The 16,615-nt window shown below is 41.1% G+C and overlaps 1 protein-coding gene across 3 annotated transcripts in view; it reads right to left on the reverse strand.

The window, feature by feature from the left end:
- LOC135100893 (ELKS/Rab6-interacting/CAST family member 1-like) overlaps positions 1–16,615 on the reverse strand; it is a 74,159-nt gene that overhangs the window by 49,203 nt on the left and 8,341 nt on the right. Inside the window, exon 2 of one of the 3 annotated variants that reach the window (XM_064004449.1) lies at positions 11,160–14,003. The exons of the other annotated variants lie outside the window; for them this stretch is intronic. Coding sequence (XP_063860519.1) covers positions 13,998–14,003 — 6 coding nt within the window. The 3' untranslated portion in view covers positions 11,160–13,997. Of the gene's footprint in view, positions 1–11,159; positions 14,004–16,615 lie in introns of those variants that run through there. 3 annotated transcript variants of the gene reach the window in all.

Here is a 16,615-nt window from a genome sequence, read left to right on the forward strand (position 1 = left end):
TTTATAGTTTGTGTCTTTTGTCTGTTTTTCTTTTATTTGTTGACTGAAAATAACTAGAGATAATGACTCACTTGATTCACTGACAGACTGGCTGACTGACACACACACACACACACACACACACACACACACACACACACACACACACACACACCATCCCATTAAAATCCTTTCCTCTCAACGCCTTTATTTTCTTAACATTATTATAGAGTAGCTTATCACAAAACAGCCTCTTAAGAGTAACCAAATGTAATGTTGTTTATTTTCGCTGACTACGAGAAAGAACACTCCCTAATACCTTCCTCACAACTTATGCCTCACACCTTCCCTTCAAGAACTCATAACCCATAACTTCCTCAACACATCTCAACTCACAATTCCCTCACAAACAACTCACAACAACAAGCAACTCATAACGTCCTCACAACAACTCAGCTTCCTCTCAACAACCGATACCCACAACTACACACACACACACACACACACACACACATCCTGACACCTCCATTCAACAAGCACACCTGAACACTTTAACACCACGACACCAAGACGCACCAGGTGTATACTCGTATATAACTGGCTCCGTAACACCTGCCTAGCCTTACCAATCGCCACCGCTTCATACCCTCACCCGCGACTGCCTCCTGCGCACATCAGGTCTCAGGGAAAGGCTCACTGGGATTAATACGCCAACTTACAGCGTGTCAGTTCCCATTTCCGAGCTGACGGGAGGATTACGCTGGAGATGGGTGAGGCTTGGATGGTTGGAAGGTCAGAAGGTCGGGTTGGAAGGTTGGGTCGGATGGTTAGGTGAGATTAGAGGCTTGGAGGAAGATTAGTTAGAGGAGGGCTGAGTTGGAGGGTCGGAATGGGGATGATTTGGGTTGAAGGAAGGTTAGATTGTAGGGTTGGAAGGGTGGAGGTTACAGGGGTAGAAAACAGGAAGGTTGGAAGGTTGAAGGAGAGTTGGGTTTGAGGAGAGGACTTAGTTGGAGTTTTGGATGGTTGGAGTTGGGTTGGACTGGAGAAGAGTAGGAGGGATGAATTGAAAGGTTGGATGTGATTTTGGAAAGTTGGAGCGAAGGAGGGTTGAAGAAGTTGGAGGGTTGGAGGGTCGGTCAGTACAGTGGTGGTAATGGGCGGCACTGCTTGGCACCGCACCAGCATGTTTGGCGCCACTAACGGTCTACACGTGAACGAATGTCAGGTTTTTTATATACTCCTTCCTCTTCTTGTTTCTCTTCCTCTTCCTTGACCTTTGGCTTTCTTTGTGTTGACTGTTCGTTTGTTTGTCTGGTGTGTCTTGTTTCCCTTTCTTATTTACTTAGTTACTTTTTCACATCATTCTTGACTTCAGTTTTCTTCTATTCTTCCTTTTCCTTTTTTCTTTCCTTTCTTCCTTATTTTCATGATTACCAGTTCCTTACTTTATCATTTTACTCCTTACTTTCCTTATATGTCGGTCATACACACACACACACACACACACACACACATCTCTCTCTCTCTCTCTCTCTCTCTCTCTCTCTCTCTCTCTCTCTCTCTCTCTCTCTGGCAACACTTTCTCGGGTTCCCAATTTCTCTAAGTGCTCAAGAGTCGCCCTGAAACACATGGCCAGGATCTAAACTCCAACATTCTGAAGTCCTTCCCTTCTTAACTTCCTTCCTTCTTAACTTCATTGCTTCTTTCTTAATGTTATTCCTTCCTAATTCACTTCTGTCGCAATATCATTCATCAGTAAAGTCCCTCCTTCCTTCCTTCCTTCCTTCTTAGCTTACTTCGTTACTAACTTCATTTCTTTTTAAAACTTTACTTCTTTTTAACTTCATTCCCATCATAATTTCCTTCCATCTCAATTTCATTCACCACTAAACTCCTTTCTTCCCAACTTCCTTTCTTAATCTCTCGTCACGTTCCTTACTTCATTCATTCATTCGTTCGTTCGTTCACTTCTTACTGTTTTCCTTCTTTCCCTCCGAATCTCATTCCTTGCTTCCTCATCTTTTCCTTCCTTCACTTATTCCACACCTAAAATTTTATTAGTTCCTTGCTTTCCTCCTTGACTTCTTTTACTCCTCCTCTCCTTACTCCTTTCTCGTTCATGATGCACGCGATGAGAGAGAGAGAGAGAGAGAGAGAGAGAGAGAGAGAGAGAGAGAGAGAGAGAGAGAGAGAGAGAGAGAGAGAGAGAGAGAGAGAGAGAGTTCAAAAGTCTCTCTCACTCTTGTTTCTCTTTCACTCAAAAAAAAAAAAGCAGCTGCAAAAAATGGCTTAATTGACGCTTTTTACTCTCTCTCTCTCTCTCTCTCTCTCTCTCTCTCTCTCTCTCTCTCTCTCTCTCTCTCTCTCTCTCTCTCTCTCTCTCCCTTTCTCAAACACAAGGCAGACAAGAATTACAATACTTCAGGTAACGAAGAAATATTGATAGGTACAAAAAGTGAAGGTAAGAGAGAAAAATCATATATAAACAAAACTAAGTATTAGAACAGGTGAGGCTAACGAGGGTCTGGGAGAAGGTTAGGTGGCGTTCGATGGGGTTACTTAGATGATGTCAGAAGAGGAGGAGGAGGAGGAGGAGGAGGAGGAGGAGGAGGAGGAGGAGGAGGAGGAGGAGGAGGAGGAGGAGGAGGAGGTGGAGGAGGATGCAGTAGATGGTGGTGGTAGTGGAATCATTTGAGAGCCCATGAGGAGGAAGAGGAGTAGGAGAGGAATATGAAGAAGGAAGAAGAGGAAGAGGAGGAAGAGGAAGAGGAGGAAGAGGAGGAGGAGGAGGAGGAGAGGTGAAGAGGCTGACCCGGAGTAAAGTGACAAGAGAGTGAGTAAGGCCTAATAGGGTTCACAGAAAAGAAGAAGAAGAAGAAGAAGAAGAAGAAGAAGAAGAAGAAGAAGAAGAAGAAGAAGAAGAAGAAAGAACAAGAAGAGGAAAAAGAAGAATGAAGAGGAGGTGAATTGAGAAGAAAAGGAAGGGAATGAAGAAAAAAAGTAGAAAAACAAGGAGAAAGGGAAAATCAAAATCAAGAAAAGGGAAAAGAGAAAAGAACCAGAGAGAGAGAGAGAGAGAGAGAGAGAGAGAGAGAGAGAGAGAGAGAGAGAGAGAGAGAGAGAGAGAGAGAGAGAGAGAGAGCTTTATAATTATATACACCAGGAGTCAGGGGTGCCACCACTTTACCTTTTCAGTGCCACTCCACGGCATCGATCCCACAACTGTGCCTCGGGACCAGATGTGAGCCCTCCCGCCTCCTTCACTCCCTCTCTTCCTTCGCTTCCTTCATTCATAACCCCTCGTTGCATTTCCTTACGTGTTCCTCTTTTCTCTCTTCCCTCCTTGCATTCCCTTGTGTGTTTCTCTTTCTGTTTTGCTTCATTTACGTCTTCGCTTCCTTCATTCATAATCCTTCGTTTCATTTTCTTATGTGCTCCTCTTTTTCTCTATCTTATTTCCTTCATTCCTTCTTTTCCTTCATTCTTAATCCCTCCTTGCATTTCCTTCCTTCCATCTTTTCTTCCTACCTTCCATAGTCAATTCCCTTCCTTTATTATCATTATTTCCTATTCTCTCCTTCCTTACTAATGCTCTTCCTTCGTCTTCTTCTTTTCTTCCTTACCTCTTTGACCCATCCTTCCCCCTTTTTCTCTCTCTCTCTCTCTCTCTCTCTCTCTCTCTCTCTCTCTCTCTCTCTCTCTCTCTCTCTCTCTCTCTCTCTCTCTCTCTCTCTCTCTCTCTCTCTCTCTCTCTCTCTCTCTCTCTCTCTCTCTTTTTTTATTTCTCTCTCCTTCCTTACCTCTTTGATCCATCCTTCCCCCCTTCTCTCTCTCTCTCTCTCTCTCTCTCTCTCTCTCTCTCTCTCTCTCTCTCTCTCTCTCTCTCTCTCTCTCTCTCTCTCTCTCTCTCTTTCCCCTCCCCCTCACATCCACTTATGTGCACTATAGAAACTCACTTCATTATATAACTTCATACTCACTCACTCTCACTCTCTCTCTCTCTCTCTCTCTCTCTCTCTCTCTCTCTCTCTCTCTCTCTCTCTCTCTCTCTCAGTCCCCAGGTAGTCCTCAGCAAGCCCCAGTCACACGGCCAAGCACCTCAAGCAGCTTTGCAAGTGATCAAGGTAAAAGGATGCACAAGAGTCTCCAGTGAAATATGCAATAACACGTGGAGGCGGGAAGAGCGTCTGCGGGGAAGCTTAGTATTGGATGTTTTGGTACGTGTGGGTGAAAGATGTGATCGATGGTTGTAAAAATGAATGGATAGAGGAATACATGGATAAATAAAGAGATGAATTTATGTTTTGGTAAATGTAGGTAAAGGATGCTAACGATGGTTGTAAAAATTCATAGATAGGTGATTACATGGATATGTCAATAGATAGATATATGACTATATGAACAAGAAAATTAGTAAGTGAACACATAAATAGATAGATAGATAGGTGGATAGATAGACAGGTAGGTAGGTAGGTAGACTAATAGATCGATAGATTGGTCGATAGATAAACTTATAAGTACACTGCATAAATTATATGAAAATATATACATTGGCAGTGAACACAAGAGAATTATGTTCGTCAATGTAGAAATAAAGGAAAGAAAAAACAAAAGGTTGCAATTTATTGAGAGAGAAAAGGAAGAAAATTGTAGGTTGCAATATTTCTCACAAAAAAAAAGTAAAATTAAAATAAAAGAAAGGGAACGAAGGGTCTCTATGTAACTAAGAAAAAACGGAGGTCTCGCCATTTAACTGAAGAAAAAGACAAAATGAAAGACCATTACAATTAAAATAAAAGAAAGAAAATGGTTGATGTAATACTAAAAGGAAAGAAAAGGACAGCTTGTCATCTCACCTGAGAAAAAATAAATAAATAAAAAAAAAAACGAAAACATCTGATTTAATTCGAAATAAAATAAAAAAAAGAAAGAGAAAAGCGAGACCCTGCAATATATATATATATATATATATATATATATATATATATATATATATATATATATATATATATATATATATATATATATATATATATATATATATATATATATATAAAAACATACACACAGGAAAACTTGCAATATATCTCTGAGGGAAAAAGTTTGCAATATTGTATAACTGTGTCAACTGCATGGCGTGTCAGGGAACCAATGTGCCAATCCGCCTTAATTGCTTCCCCTGCAGTCACGTCCTGTACACGTGTGTGTGTGTGTGTGTGTGTGTGTGTGTGTGTGTGTGTGTGTGTGTGTGTGTGTGTGTGTGTGTGTGTGTGTGTGTGTGTGTGTGTGTGTGTGTGTTGCAGCCACTCAGCATCCACTCCACCTAAACCTATACTGGTGTGAATATGATTTTCTTTTCCCTCCTCTCCTTCCATCTCTCCTTCCCTCCTTTTCTTCATATCTCAAGATTATTTTTTTTTTCTCTCTCTCTCCGGCTTTTCATTGCTCTTGTTTACATTCATGTTCTGAAACGTTTCGATGTCCTAGTTATACCTTCGCTACTCTTTAACAGGTTTGGTGTATTAGGGTTTTCAAGGATATTTTATGGTTTTAGTGATTATTTAACAACGAACAGGAAAAAACATCTATAAAAATTTGTATAATCATCTCTGTAACCTTAAAAAAAATAGTTCTAATTTTTAGGAGGAAGTAAAATGTTTAAGAATAAAGGGTTTAATTCCATAATGTTTTTGCTGTTTCCTTATCCATCAGACCACTGCAAAATTATCTGTTACTTTTGAAAAAACGTAACTTTTCAGAGACCAAAATGTTTAAGAATAAGGAATTAAGTCTCTCATTTACCTAACATCTGCTCTCATACCTGCTCCCATCATTTCGTTGCCTAATTATCTCTGTATCCTTTGAAAAATATTAGTAGTCCTTATGAAAGACCAAAATGTTTAAGAATAAGGGGCTTAATCTCACACCTGCTCTTATTGCCTCCCCATTCATCACTTCCTTGCATGCTGTACTGAAGGCATCTCAAACAGAAGCCAGAAGTCTACAACACAACGGCCCGTATTCACAAACGCTCAAGGCTCTCATCAGGATTATTTTCAAAGACCACAGAGATGATTAGTTGGGTTCTCAAGGATGTTTTATCGCAATGATGGTGTAGGATCACTAGGTATCACTAGGGTCATGAAAACACCCTTGATAACACAAAGAGACTTTCACTGCAGCCTGTTAAGAATGTATTCACAGAGTTTTAGCGTCCTATCTCGGCTTCTTTTAACTCTTTTACTGCTATGAGCGTTTTGCTTTACCATTCCAAGCATCGTTGGAAATAAACGTGGAATAAAACAAATTAAATCGCTTGCATGGTTACATAGGAAAAAAAGGAAAGAATATGATATTAATTTTGTTGTTTTGAAGATTACATAACTGTTTAAAAGACCGTAGTTAAAAATAGGTTTATAAATATTTGCAAGTGATTACAGGAAGCATTATTTTGTTGTGAAAAGGGTTAACAGGCTGCAGTGGAAATTCTTAGGGCTGCAAAGGCATTTTTATGATGCTAGCTAGTTTAATAGTATGAAAGATAGTATTCTCAAACGTCTCATCATCCTATCTTCATCTCTTTTATATATTCTCAAACTAGCACCCTTGAAAACTCCAATAACACCCACCACACTGTCAAAAGAATTCGAGATTACACACAGAAACTTTGAGAATACTTCCTTAAATACTGTCAAACTTGCACCATGAAAACACCCTTGAAAACCCCAATAACTCCCACTACACTGCCAAAAGAGGTCGACGTTACACACTGAAACTTTGAAAATACAGTCCTACATACAACACAGCACAGGAGACTCCCGCAGTAACGCCTGACATGCCTCACCCTCGCCCATTACCAGACACCCTTCACAACCCTCACAGCGTTCACAGCCCTCCTTTCGGCCTGACACAAGGCGGCCCACTCCACCTCCCCTGCAGCCTGTCAGAGTGTCAGGCTGAAGAAGATGACCGGGGATTGGTGGCCGCGAGGGGCTGCTGGAGTGGTGGTGGTGGTGATGGTGGTGGTGATGTGCGTATGTATGTGTGTAGCGTGGACAACGTGACTGTGATGGTGGTGGTTTTGGTGGTGATGGTGTAAAATGTGATGTTTTTTTTTCAGACTATTGTAAGCCATTACCACTATTACTACTATCACATTCATTATTAACAAAACTATCATTTCCAACAACACTATCAAGTTCGCTAAAAATATACTAGCATTTTCACTACTATCACCACCACATTCACAATCACCTGTGGCACTGAAACACAACTGTTCACCACCATTACAACTCTCAACACCACCACCCCCACCACCACCACCACCCTCCCCATAACCCCGTATCCCTCCTGACGGCAGCTAAGAATCGAGACGTGGCGAGAATCTAACATTTGCCCTCCTTCCTTTCCTTCCCTTCCTCCCTTGCAGCCCCCATCATCCCTACACCTCCCCCTTACCTACCTTCCGTCCCTCTCCCGCTCTCTCTTCTCTATCCCTCCCTCCCTCCCTCCCTCTCTCTCTCTCTCTCTTCCTCCCCGGTATTTCACAGCATTCATCTCCCTTTGGCTTTGTTTGGTCGATCCCCGCCACCCGAACCTATCCCAACCACGGCCCCGCCCACGCCTACTCTTCCACGCAGTCTCCAGCACACCCACGCCCTGCCACGCCCATCAGCCTCCACACTCCCTCACGCCCCGCCACGCCTACGCCTCGCAGCCTGTACCACGCCCACGAACGGTCTCCTAGTCTCCTTCTCTATGCAAATCCAAAACTCGTCTGCCTCTTTTGATCGTTGCCTCAAGGGGAAGAGAGGAAGGGACGGAGGAGACAGGAGGAGGACGAAGAAAAGGACATAGGACATAGAGAATGAAAAAGAAAGAGGGAGGGAAAGCCAATGTGTGAGAAAAAAAAAGGGATTAAAAACGAATTTGAAATAACATAGTGAAAGAAATGAGAGAGAGAGAGAGAGAGAGAGAGAGAGAGAGAGAGAGAGAGAGAGAGAGAGAGAGAGAGAGAGAGAGAGAGAGAGAGAGAGAGAGAGAGAGAGAGAGAACGAAATGCAAAACCGACAAGGGGGAATGGAATGCAGCATGAATAATGAATGAGCAGAATTTCTGGAGAGCCACACAAAAATACAAAAGGAAAAGGGAAGGAAAAAGGAATGGGAGAGAAAAGCCATGCATACACACACACACACACACACACACACACACACACACACACACACACACACACACACACATAGCAACTTTCTAAAATTATTACACAGAACAAATGCATCCACTTTAAATAATTGCTGTTGCTTTTACCATTATTATTATTATTATTATTATTATTATTATTATTATTATTATTATTATTATTATTATTATTACTCTTACAACTACTACTATTACTATTGTCATTAGTCATCCTCGTATCTTAAATGTAATCAAACTAATTATGTATTTTATCTTGTTTTACTTTTTCTTTTTTTTTCTCGAACAATTACACTATAAGTTAACAAACATATGATAACATTAGTGTAGCGACCTTAAGTTTGTCAGTCCGTCAGTTACTAAGTCAATCAGTCAGTCAGTTAAGTCATTCTCGAGTGTTGCATCATTCAATCAGTCAATAAATCAGTCATTCAGTCACTCAGTCAATCAGTTAACTCATTCTTCATTGTTGCATCAGTCAGTCAGTCAGTCAGTCATTCAGTCAGTCAATCAGTTAACTCATTCTTCGGTGTTGCATCAGTCAGTCAGTCAGCCATTCAGTCAGCCAATCAGTTAAGTCATTCTTCAGTGTTGCATCATTCAATCAGTCAATAAATCAATCATTCAGTCACTCAGTCAATCAGTTAACTCATTCTTCAGTGTTGCAACAGTCAGTCAGTCAGTCATTCAGTCAGTCAATCAGTTAACTCATTCTTCATTGTTGCATCAGTCAGTCAGTCAGTCATTCACTCAGTCAATCAGTTAACTCATTCTTCAGTGTTGCATCAGTCAGTCAGTCAGCCATTCACTCAGTCAGTCAATCAGTTAAGCCATTCTCTGAGATGCATCAAGCGAGTCTCCACCAAGCACTTCTCTGGGTAACTCACAGCAACATCGCTCAACTTGCTTCACTTACCTTCCTTCAAAGAGTTGAGTCCAGTTAATCTTCCCGGTGCCTCTTACTCCCCTCAGGTCCTTGATACGTCTCCCTGGTTCCTTATTATGTCTCCTTAATACCTTGATTCCTTAGTATACCTTCTTGCTTACCTCTGTCCCTCCGTGGCACTCTTAATCACCTTGATTCCCTTAGTCCACTGATATGTTCCCTTGATCCTCCTCAGTCCCTCGTAAGTCCTCTTGGTCCCATTGATATGTCCTCTTGATCTCATTCTTCCCCTTATATAGTCCCCTTGATATATCCCTTGGTCCTCCTCAGCCCCCTTAGTCCCCTTGGTATATCCCCTTATTCTTCCTTGGTCTCCTATATACCCTTAGTCCCCTTGGTATATCCCCTTATCCTCCCCCTTGTCTTCTGTATCCCCTTACTCCCTTGGTATATCCCCTTACTCCCTGTAGTCCCATCAGTCCCAGCCACTGCAGGTTGTCTCCCGTCGATGCAACACGATAAGCAAGATCGACTTTCGGGAGGCGCCCCACACGTCCATGCTCAGGAGGGTGGCAGCCCCGCGCACCGCTACTGACAGCCCTCGATACAGTGTGGCGGGCAATCACTGGCTTGACACACTGCCACTCCTCATGCCCGAGATTCTGTGAAGGCACTTGTTACTAGAGGCATCAAGAGGCATCAGTTTTCCTGGTGGCGTCATATCTCACAGCCCTATTGCAAGGCAGGAGACACGCGAGAATTGGTCATGTAATTCTATTCTTTCTCCCTCCAGGACTATTTTCTAAGTCTCGTATACTTCATTGAGAAGTATACGAGACGGCCCTGTGTTTGTGTTCTAAAAGCTTTGTTCTCTAATCAGGACAGCGTGTAAAGGCTACACTGGTGATTAATCGTGTTTTCGTGAGTTATTTTTCTAGTAATTATGCAGAATCCTTGTTAAAGTGTCACTAAAATTATGGAAACAACCTTGAAAATTGATATGACTTCAATTACAGCCTGTTAAATGTAAAAGATAAATAAAATGTGAACGAGTAAGAGGCTCAAAGATACACTCTGTCATTCTGCCCTGATAGTGACAGCATCAATCGTGTATACCTTATCCCTTCCGCTCACCATCAACAATAAACATTCAATAAAAGCTACAATCGTCTACATGACAAGGTTCTCCAAGGAATGGATTGCTTAATAGCACACACCATAACCTGAACTTGCACATAGCCGAGATAACCGATGTAGTCTGCCAAGACCCACGTGACTAATGTTATGCAAGGCAGGTGAAGCTCCTGGAATCTTCACGCCATTGCCGTGCACATGAACCTTCACCCGCTAAGCCTCCGAACACACGCACCTCAGTCTTGGAGTGTGAGAATTAGACCAGTATTCAGAAACATTCTTCTGTTTCACCATGACTATTTTTCCAAGGGCACAAATATGATTAGCCTGGCTCTCAAGTGTTTCTCCTGTTAATAACGTAAAAAACTTGTTAATCTGTCACCAAAGCATACGAATATAACTAAAAATCCGTACAACTTCAATTATAGAGGCTCTTGAATGTAGTCGAGGTGCGGGCAGAAGTGCTTCAGAATACAGTCCTTTGAGAGGTCCGGCGGCTCAGCTTCCCCGGTTCCTCCCAGGTTCGTGCCTCGACGCTCTCATTAGCACTTAATTACTACTCCACGAAAGCCACACTGACATTGGCACGTGGGGAGGCTGACTCTGGCCTGTAATTAATAGTCAAGCCTGTAACTTGTATTAAAGACAATCCTTTATTCTTAGGTCATTTAAGAAAAAAATGTTTGAAAATTTAATAATTATCCCATATGAAGAATAAATCTTAATTACTAGGCTGTTTTTTCCCAGTTAACTTTTTATTCGTGTATTCATTTATTCATTTATTCATTCAGTTATTTATTTATTTTTTTATTCCTGAGAAAGAAATCAAACAAACGCTAACAAAATTAAATCAATTAATCAATAACGATAAGAATACAAATAAATAAGGAGAGAGAGAGAGAGAGAGAGAGAGAGAGAGAGAGAGAGAGAGAGAGAGAGAGAGAGAGAGAGAGAGAGAGAGAGAGAGAGCAATACATCAGACAAATACACTCGTCGTGCGTGCATTTATCCCTGCCAAACTCTACCGCTTGTGATGATGTCAAGTATTAATTATTCCAGATGAGTCTCCATAGAATCGGGTGTCCTCATTTCACCAAACGGTTCAGGCATTATGGGGACCCAACATAAACGCTGGTAACAAATTAGGCAGGCAACAAGCATTATATACTTTTTTCACCTCCACAATAATGCAAATGATGTAAACTCCCGTCACACATCAACTCAAACGTCATCTTTTTCAAACAGTGGACACTTAAAACAGCAACAACAACAAAATTTATTTATAAACATTACCTTTTCACCTCCATAAGACTGCCACTGATGTTTACTCCTGTCACACGTTAACTAGTAATTTATCTTTTTTTTTCATAGAGAGAACACTGAATCCATTATAAGAAACAGTACTGCTCCGAAACAGATAACCTTTGCTATTACCTCACCAGCTGCAGGTATGGCTCATAATACTTGCCTTGCCACTATCAGGCCTCCTCTCAAAGGGCTCCATGATATCCCCTGTCAACCGCCACGTCAGATAAGGCAATTGATGATCATCCCAGAAGATTGATATATATCACAGACACTCACACAAAGGCCACCTCATTACTGACTCCTGCCTTGGTTCAGCGAGTATAGAGGGCACAAATGCAGCAAGACTGGACACATCTACTCTTCGTTAACATCCTCCTCCTCATCATCATCATTATTACCATCTACGTCACCATCATCAGCCTTTATTATTCTACTGAAGTATAAATGTTTCTCCCCCTAAACATTCAACATTAATCTCTATCACTTGCCGCTCCATCCTGTGCACTATACAGGGACTGTCACGAGTAGGTCTTATGGCTTTTTGCATCTTCCCTTATGTTCTTTTTTTTTTTTTAATATTAAACGTTTCAATAGCTGAGCGCCATCTTCACAATTCTAAAAATAAGCAAAGTAAAAAATAAAATATCTAACGTGCACTATGCTGTCAAAACATCCATCTAAAACAGTCAGGATCTCTACTTCTACACTCTTCCTCACTGAACCATACCAGCGCTGGAGTAACTGCGGGTTCATAGTTAAGGTTAAGTCAGACAGCAGTAGCAACCCAGACACTGCCACGCTAGTACTTAGGTTATGCGGTTAACCATCCCAGCGCGCCTTAAGAAACCGTATACATGTTTCTACGTCACTGTTTGGTAGCGTGTTACCTGAAGGGGACGCTGTGTCTGGTGAGTGCATGGAGGCTGCTCCCGTTCTGCCTAACTCACCTATCTTAATCTACTGTTGTTTTCATGCGTCCGCTCCTCATTTTCCTCTCTTTTTGAATTCATGCATTGAGAGAGAGAGAGAGAGAGAGAGAGAGAGAGAGAGAGAGAGAGAGAGAGAGAAAGAGAGATTACTGACTGAAATTCGTGTAGAATCACAAAGGAAAAAAATTCTCCTCCCATCAGTTCTCCGCGAGGACAGTGAATTATCAGCTGTCCTTCAAGATTGAGTGCTGCGACATCTCTCTCTCTCTCTCTCTCTCTCTCTCTCTCTCTCTCTCTCTCCTGGGCTTTCACAGCAAACTAATGTGCTAGTCGCTAGTTTCTATTTCAACGAAGCAGCCACAACGATGGGTGTCGAGGTGATGAAAACCACTTTGGCTTCTCAAGATCAAGACTATAAAAGTTGGATGGAAGTATTTCTTAATCGGATTAATGGATGAATCCAGTAATTCCAAAATATGGCGGAAGATCATAGAAATGTAGAATTCATCCCAAGAGAAGTGGAAGATTCGAGGCACCCGGTGACGCACTGTGAACGAGAGAAGGAACATCAAGACACAATTATCAGACTACAGAAAGATCTGCGGACTAATGGCGAGTTACTGATAGACTCAAGATCATGCTATTAAGACTGCGGCCTGTATTCTGAAACGCTTTACTCTTTTACCATGACTAAGCCGGGTTTTCAAGAATATTTCTCCAGTTAATAATGTAGAAATTGTTAATATATCACTAGAACCATAAAAAACACTCTTAAAAACCAGTGTAACTTCAACTAGAGCCTTTTAAATGTAGTGGAGGAGTGAAGTGTTTCAAATTATGTTCCTGTAACCGACGATCTGTAACAATCTGCAAATCATAGGTTTAGATGAACACTAAGGCGAGACATGGAAGCAAACCAGCGTCCAAATCTCCAAACTACCGGAAGAGAGATTATAATTACTCAACATTGAAGCTGAACGAGCTCATCAAGTCGGGTTGTAAGCGGATCATCGACCTCGACCAATCGCTGCTCACTTCACAAGACTCCATGATCGTTAAACCGTTGTGAGAAGTGCGGCGACGCTGCTACGCGGCACCCGCACCACACCAATGAAGATGCATGTCCTGCCTCTCAGAACATTAAGAAAGAAAATTCACTTCCTCACCAAGCCAGAAGTGAAGGAAAAACAGCTTACTTCACCCACACCAAACTGACCATTAAAGACGCCTGGAGCTGCGAGGAGACTTGCACACGACCGAACTACGTATTTATCCTATAAATCTTGTGAATATCTCTTTTAATGTCACATGTTAAATTATATGTGACCGCTCAGTAATTATTTTTGTTGCGATGGATCCTTAAGGTGGCTTTCACATAATGTGGTTTCTCGCCACATCTAAATGCGACGCCCGGGCCCCCGGACACAGCAGTCGACTGATAGTTTGTGTCCCTCTTCACACTGTTGATGCGGGTAATTGACCGGTCCGGCTCCGTATGCAGTTGCGGGGTCCTTCTGGTCTTGTCCGGTCCCATACATGTGCACGGTGGCAGTGGGCTTTAAATCTAAAAAGAAGTCATCACATTACGTGGTTAGTAGCCGCACAGACATCGTGTGACAAACATTATCTAGTGCACTTCCACAAGATTTTTCTCTGACAATGAAGCAAGATAGTATATATATATATATATATATATATATATATATATATATATATATATATATATATATATATATATATATATATATATATATATATATATATATATATATATATATATATATATATATATATATATATATATATATATATATATATATATATATATATATTCCTTTAAAAGTTGTAGATGATGATGAAATGGTTAACTAGCAGTGAAAGTGTTAATGTGGACAAGAATACGCTTCTTCTATACCTCAGACTGTCTAATTGTTTGTGTAATTATATTCCCTCTCATGCCAGTTAAATAAGCACACAGTAACCTCCTACGGTTGGTCCTGCAGTACCTGTTGCTGCAAACTGTGAAGATAGTTAGGCTTCAATGAATCCGCCAGCAGGATGACTGTGCAGCAGCAATCGCAAGCATTCCCGATCCGGCAGCCGCACCAAGACGCGGCGAGAAAATACATAATGTGAAAGGGGCCTAGAGACCTTTGTCTCAATGGACTCGGTCTACAAATACTTGATCAGATTTATCCTCTTCTTCTTATAATGTATTAAAGCCAAATAAAAAAAAAAATCAAATAAAAAATCTAAATCTCTCGCACGTACTCATATAAATTATGAAAGCAACATCTAATTTCCTCACGGTGCAGAAGCATTGATAATAATAATAATAATAATAATAATAATAATAATAATAATAATAATAATAATAATAATAATAATAAAAAGAAAACATACTAATGTAATCTCTATTCGCATATACTTTGATCATCTCGCAGGGAAGGTCTTCACATGATTCCGTACTGATAGGGGTTCTCTCTCTCTCTCTCTCTCTCTCTCTCTCTCTCTCTCTCTCTCTCTCTCTCTCTCTCTCTTTTGAAACATGGCGCCATATGACTGCGACGTTGCGGTGCCATAAACTAAATCAATCAATCAATCTCTTGAAACATCACACACTTACAGGGATACAATAACAAGCTGAGTTCTTAAGCTAAAGATGATTACTCTCTTGTATTCTCTCTCTCTCTCTCTCTCTCTCTCTCTCTCTCTCTCTCTCTCTCTCTCTCTCTCTCTCTCTCTCTCTCTCTCTCTCTCTGAATCCCCTATGCAGGTGTTCAATTCCCCATCCACATTATCCACCACGCAATCCTCACTCGTCTTGGCATGAAGCAACACGTGACATTCTTCCCTTCAGACCTTGAAAAGAAAATGAGGTAAACGAGATGGAGTTGAAAGCTATTCGTCTCATCAGATCTCATTGGTTCACTCTCTTCAATCTTTTATACTCCAGGCCGCTGTATTGCATCGCCTGCTCTCTTCCACTGTTTTCAAGGTTTTTTTTTTTTTTTATTTGGGGATGTTTGGATGTTTATCACCACACGAAGGCTTTGGGGAAGTTTCAGGACACGTTTCATTACAAGCGAGGTTTTTTTGTCTCTTAATTTGAGGTATTTGAGTCATATCTTGCTTGGTGTTTTTGTTAGTCTTACTTTCACCCATAGTATTCCGTCATCTTCCGCTCTTTTGGTGTTGTTAAGTTGTGGTATTCGAGTTTTGTCTAGTTTAGTCTTTTTTTTTTTTTTCAGTCTAACTCTCAGCCGTTGTATTGCTTCATTTGTCACCTTCATCTCGTCTAATGTGTCTTCCCTTATCATACACAATTGGTATGTTATGTTTTGTTTTCCTTCTTTCCCCTTTACGATTGTCTAATATGTCTTTCCACGTCATGTACCATTCAAATGCAAGCTTTATTTTTTTCGTTTTTTTTTCTTTTGTTTGAATCACTTTTATCACCCTTTCTTGTGTTTCGTTTCTTTCTTCCCTTGCTTTTTTTTCCGTTTTCCTCTTGTTTTCTTTTTTTCTCTCTTCCTTTCTTGCGTTACGTCTTTTTCCCTCCTTGTTTTGGATTATTCTTCCGTTCATATGTTTCGTCTCTTTCTTCTGTTCTTAAATTTCATCTCTTCTTCCTTTCTTTCTTTCTTTTTTTTTCGTTTCTTCTTCCATTCTTGTGTTACAGCTCTTTCTTCCCCCTTCTTCCATTACATTTCTCCATTCACCCCTCCTTGCATTACAACGCTTGGCTGGCTCTACACTATCTCTTATCCTCCCCCGCAGCGTTGCATCACTGCCAACCACCTCTGCTCTTCCCTCGTTGTCAGATTCACGTCGTCCCTCCACCACGCTGAACAAGACTCAGGTATGTACAGTTTTTACATGTTTTTTTTTTTTTTTCCTTCTTTCAAGCGGTGCAGTCTATTCATCCCTCCATTCCGTAGAGTGTCCAGGTGTACTTGTCAGCTCTGGAAAGGACAGCCTTCTTTTGTCTGCCGCCTGCCTCCCAACCCGCCAACACTCCTACACACACACACACACACACACACACACACACACACACACACACACACACAAAGGAACCAGTGTTATTTTTCTGAACGTATATTATTTTCGTTCCTCATTTTCTGCATTTGCATTAGCTTCCTCCACTCTCATAAGTCTAATGCACTCGTTCCT

This window comes from Scylla paramamosain, chromosome 5, assembly GCF_035594125.1.
Source record: "Scylla paramamosain isolate STU-SP2022 chromosome 5, ASM3559412v1, whole genome shotgun sequence".
NCBI classification, from domain to species: domain Eukaryota; kingdom Metazoa; phylum Arthropoda; class Malacostraca; order Decapoda; family Portunidae; genus Scylla; species Scylla paramamosain.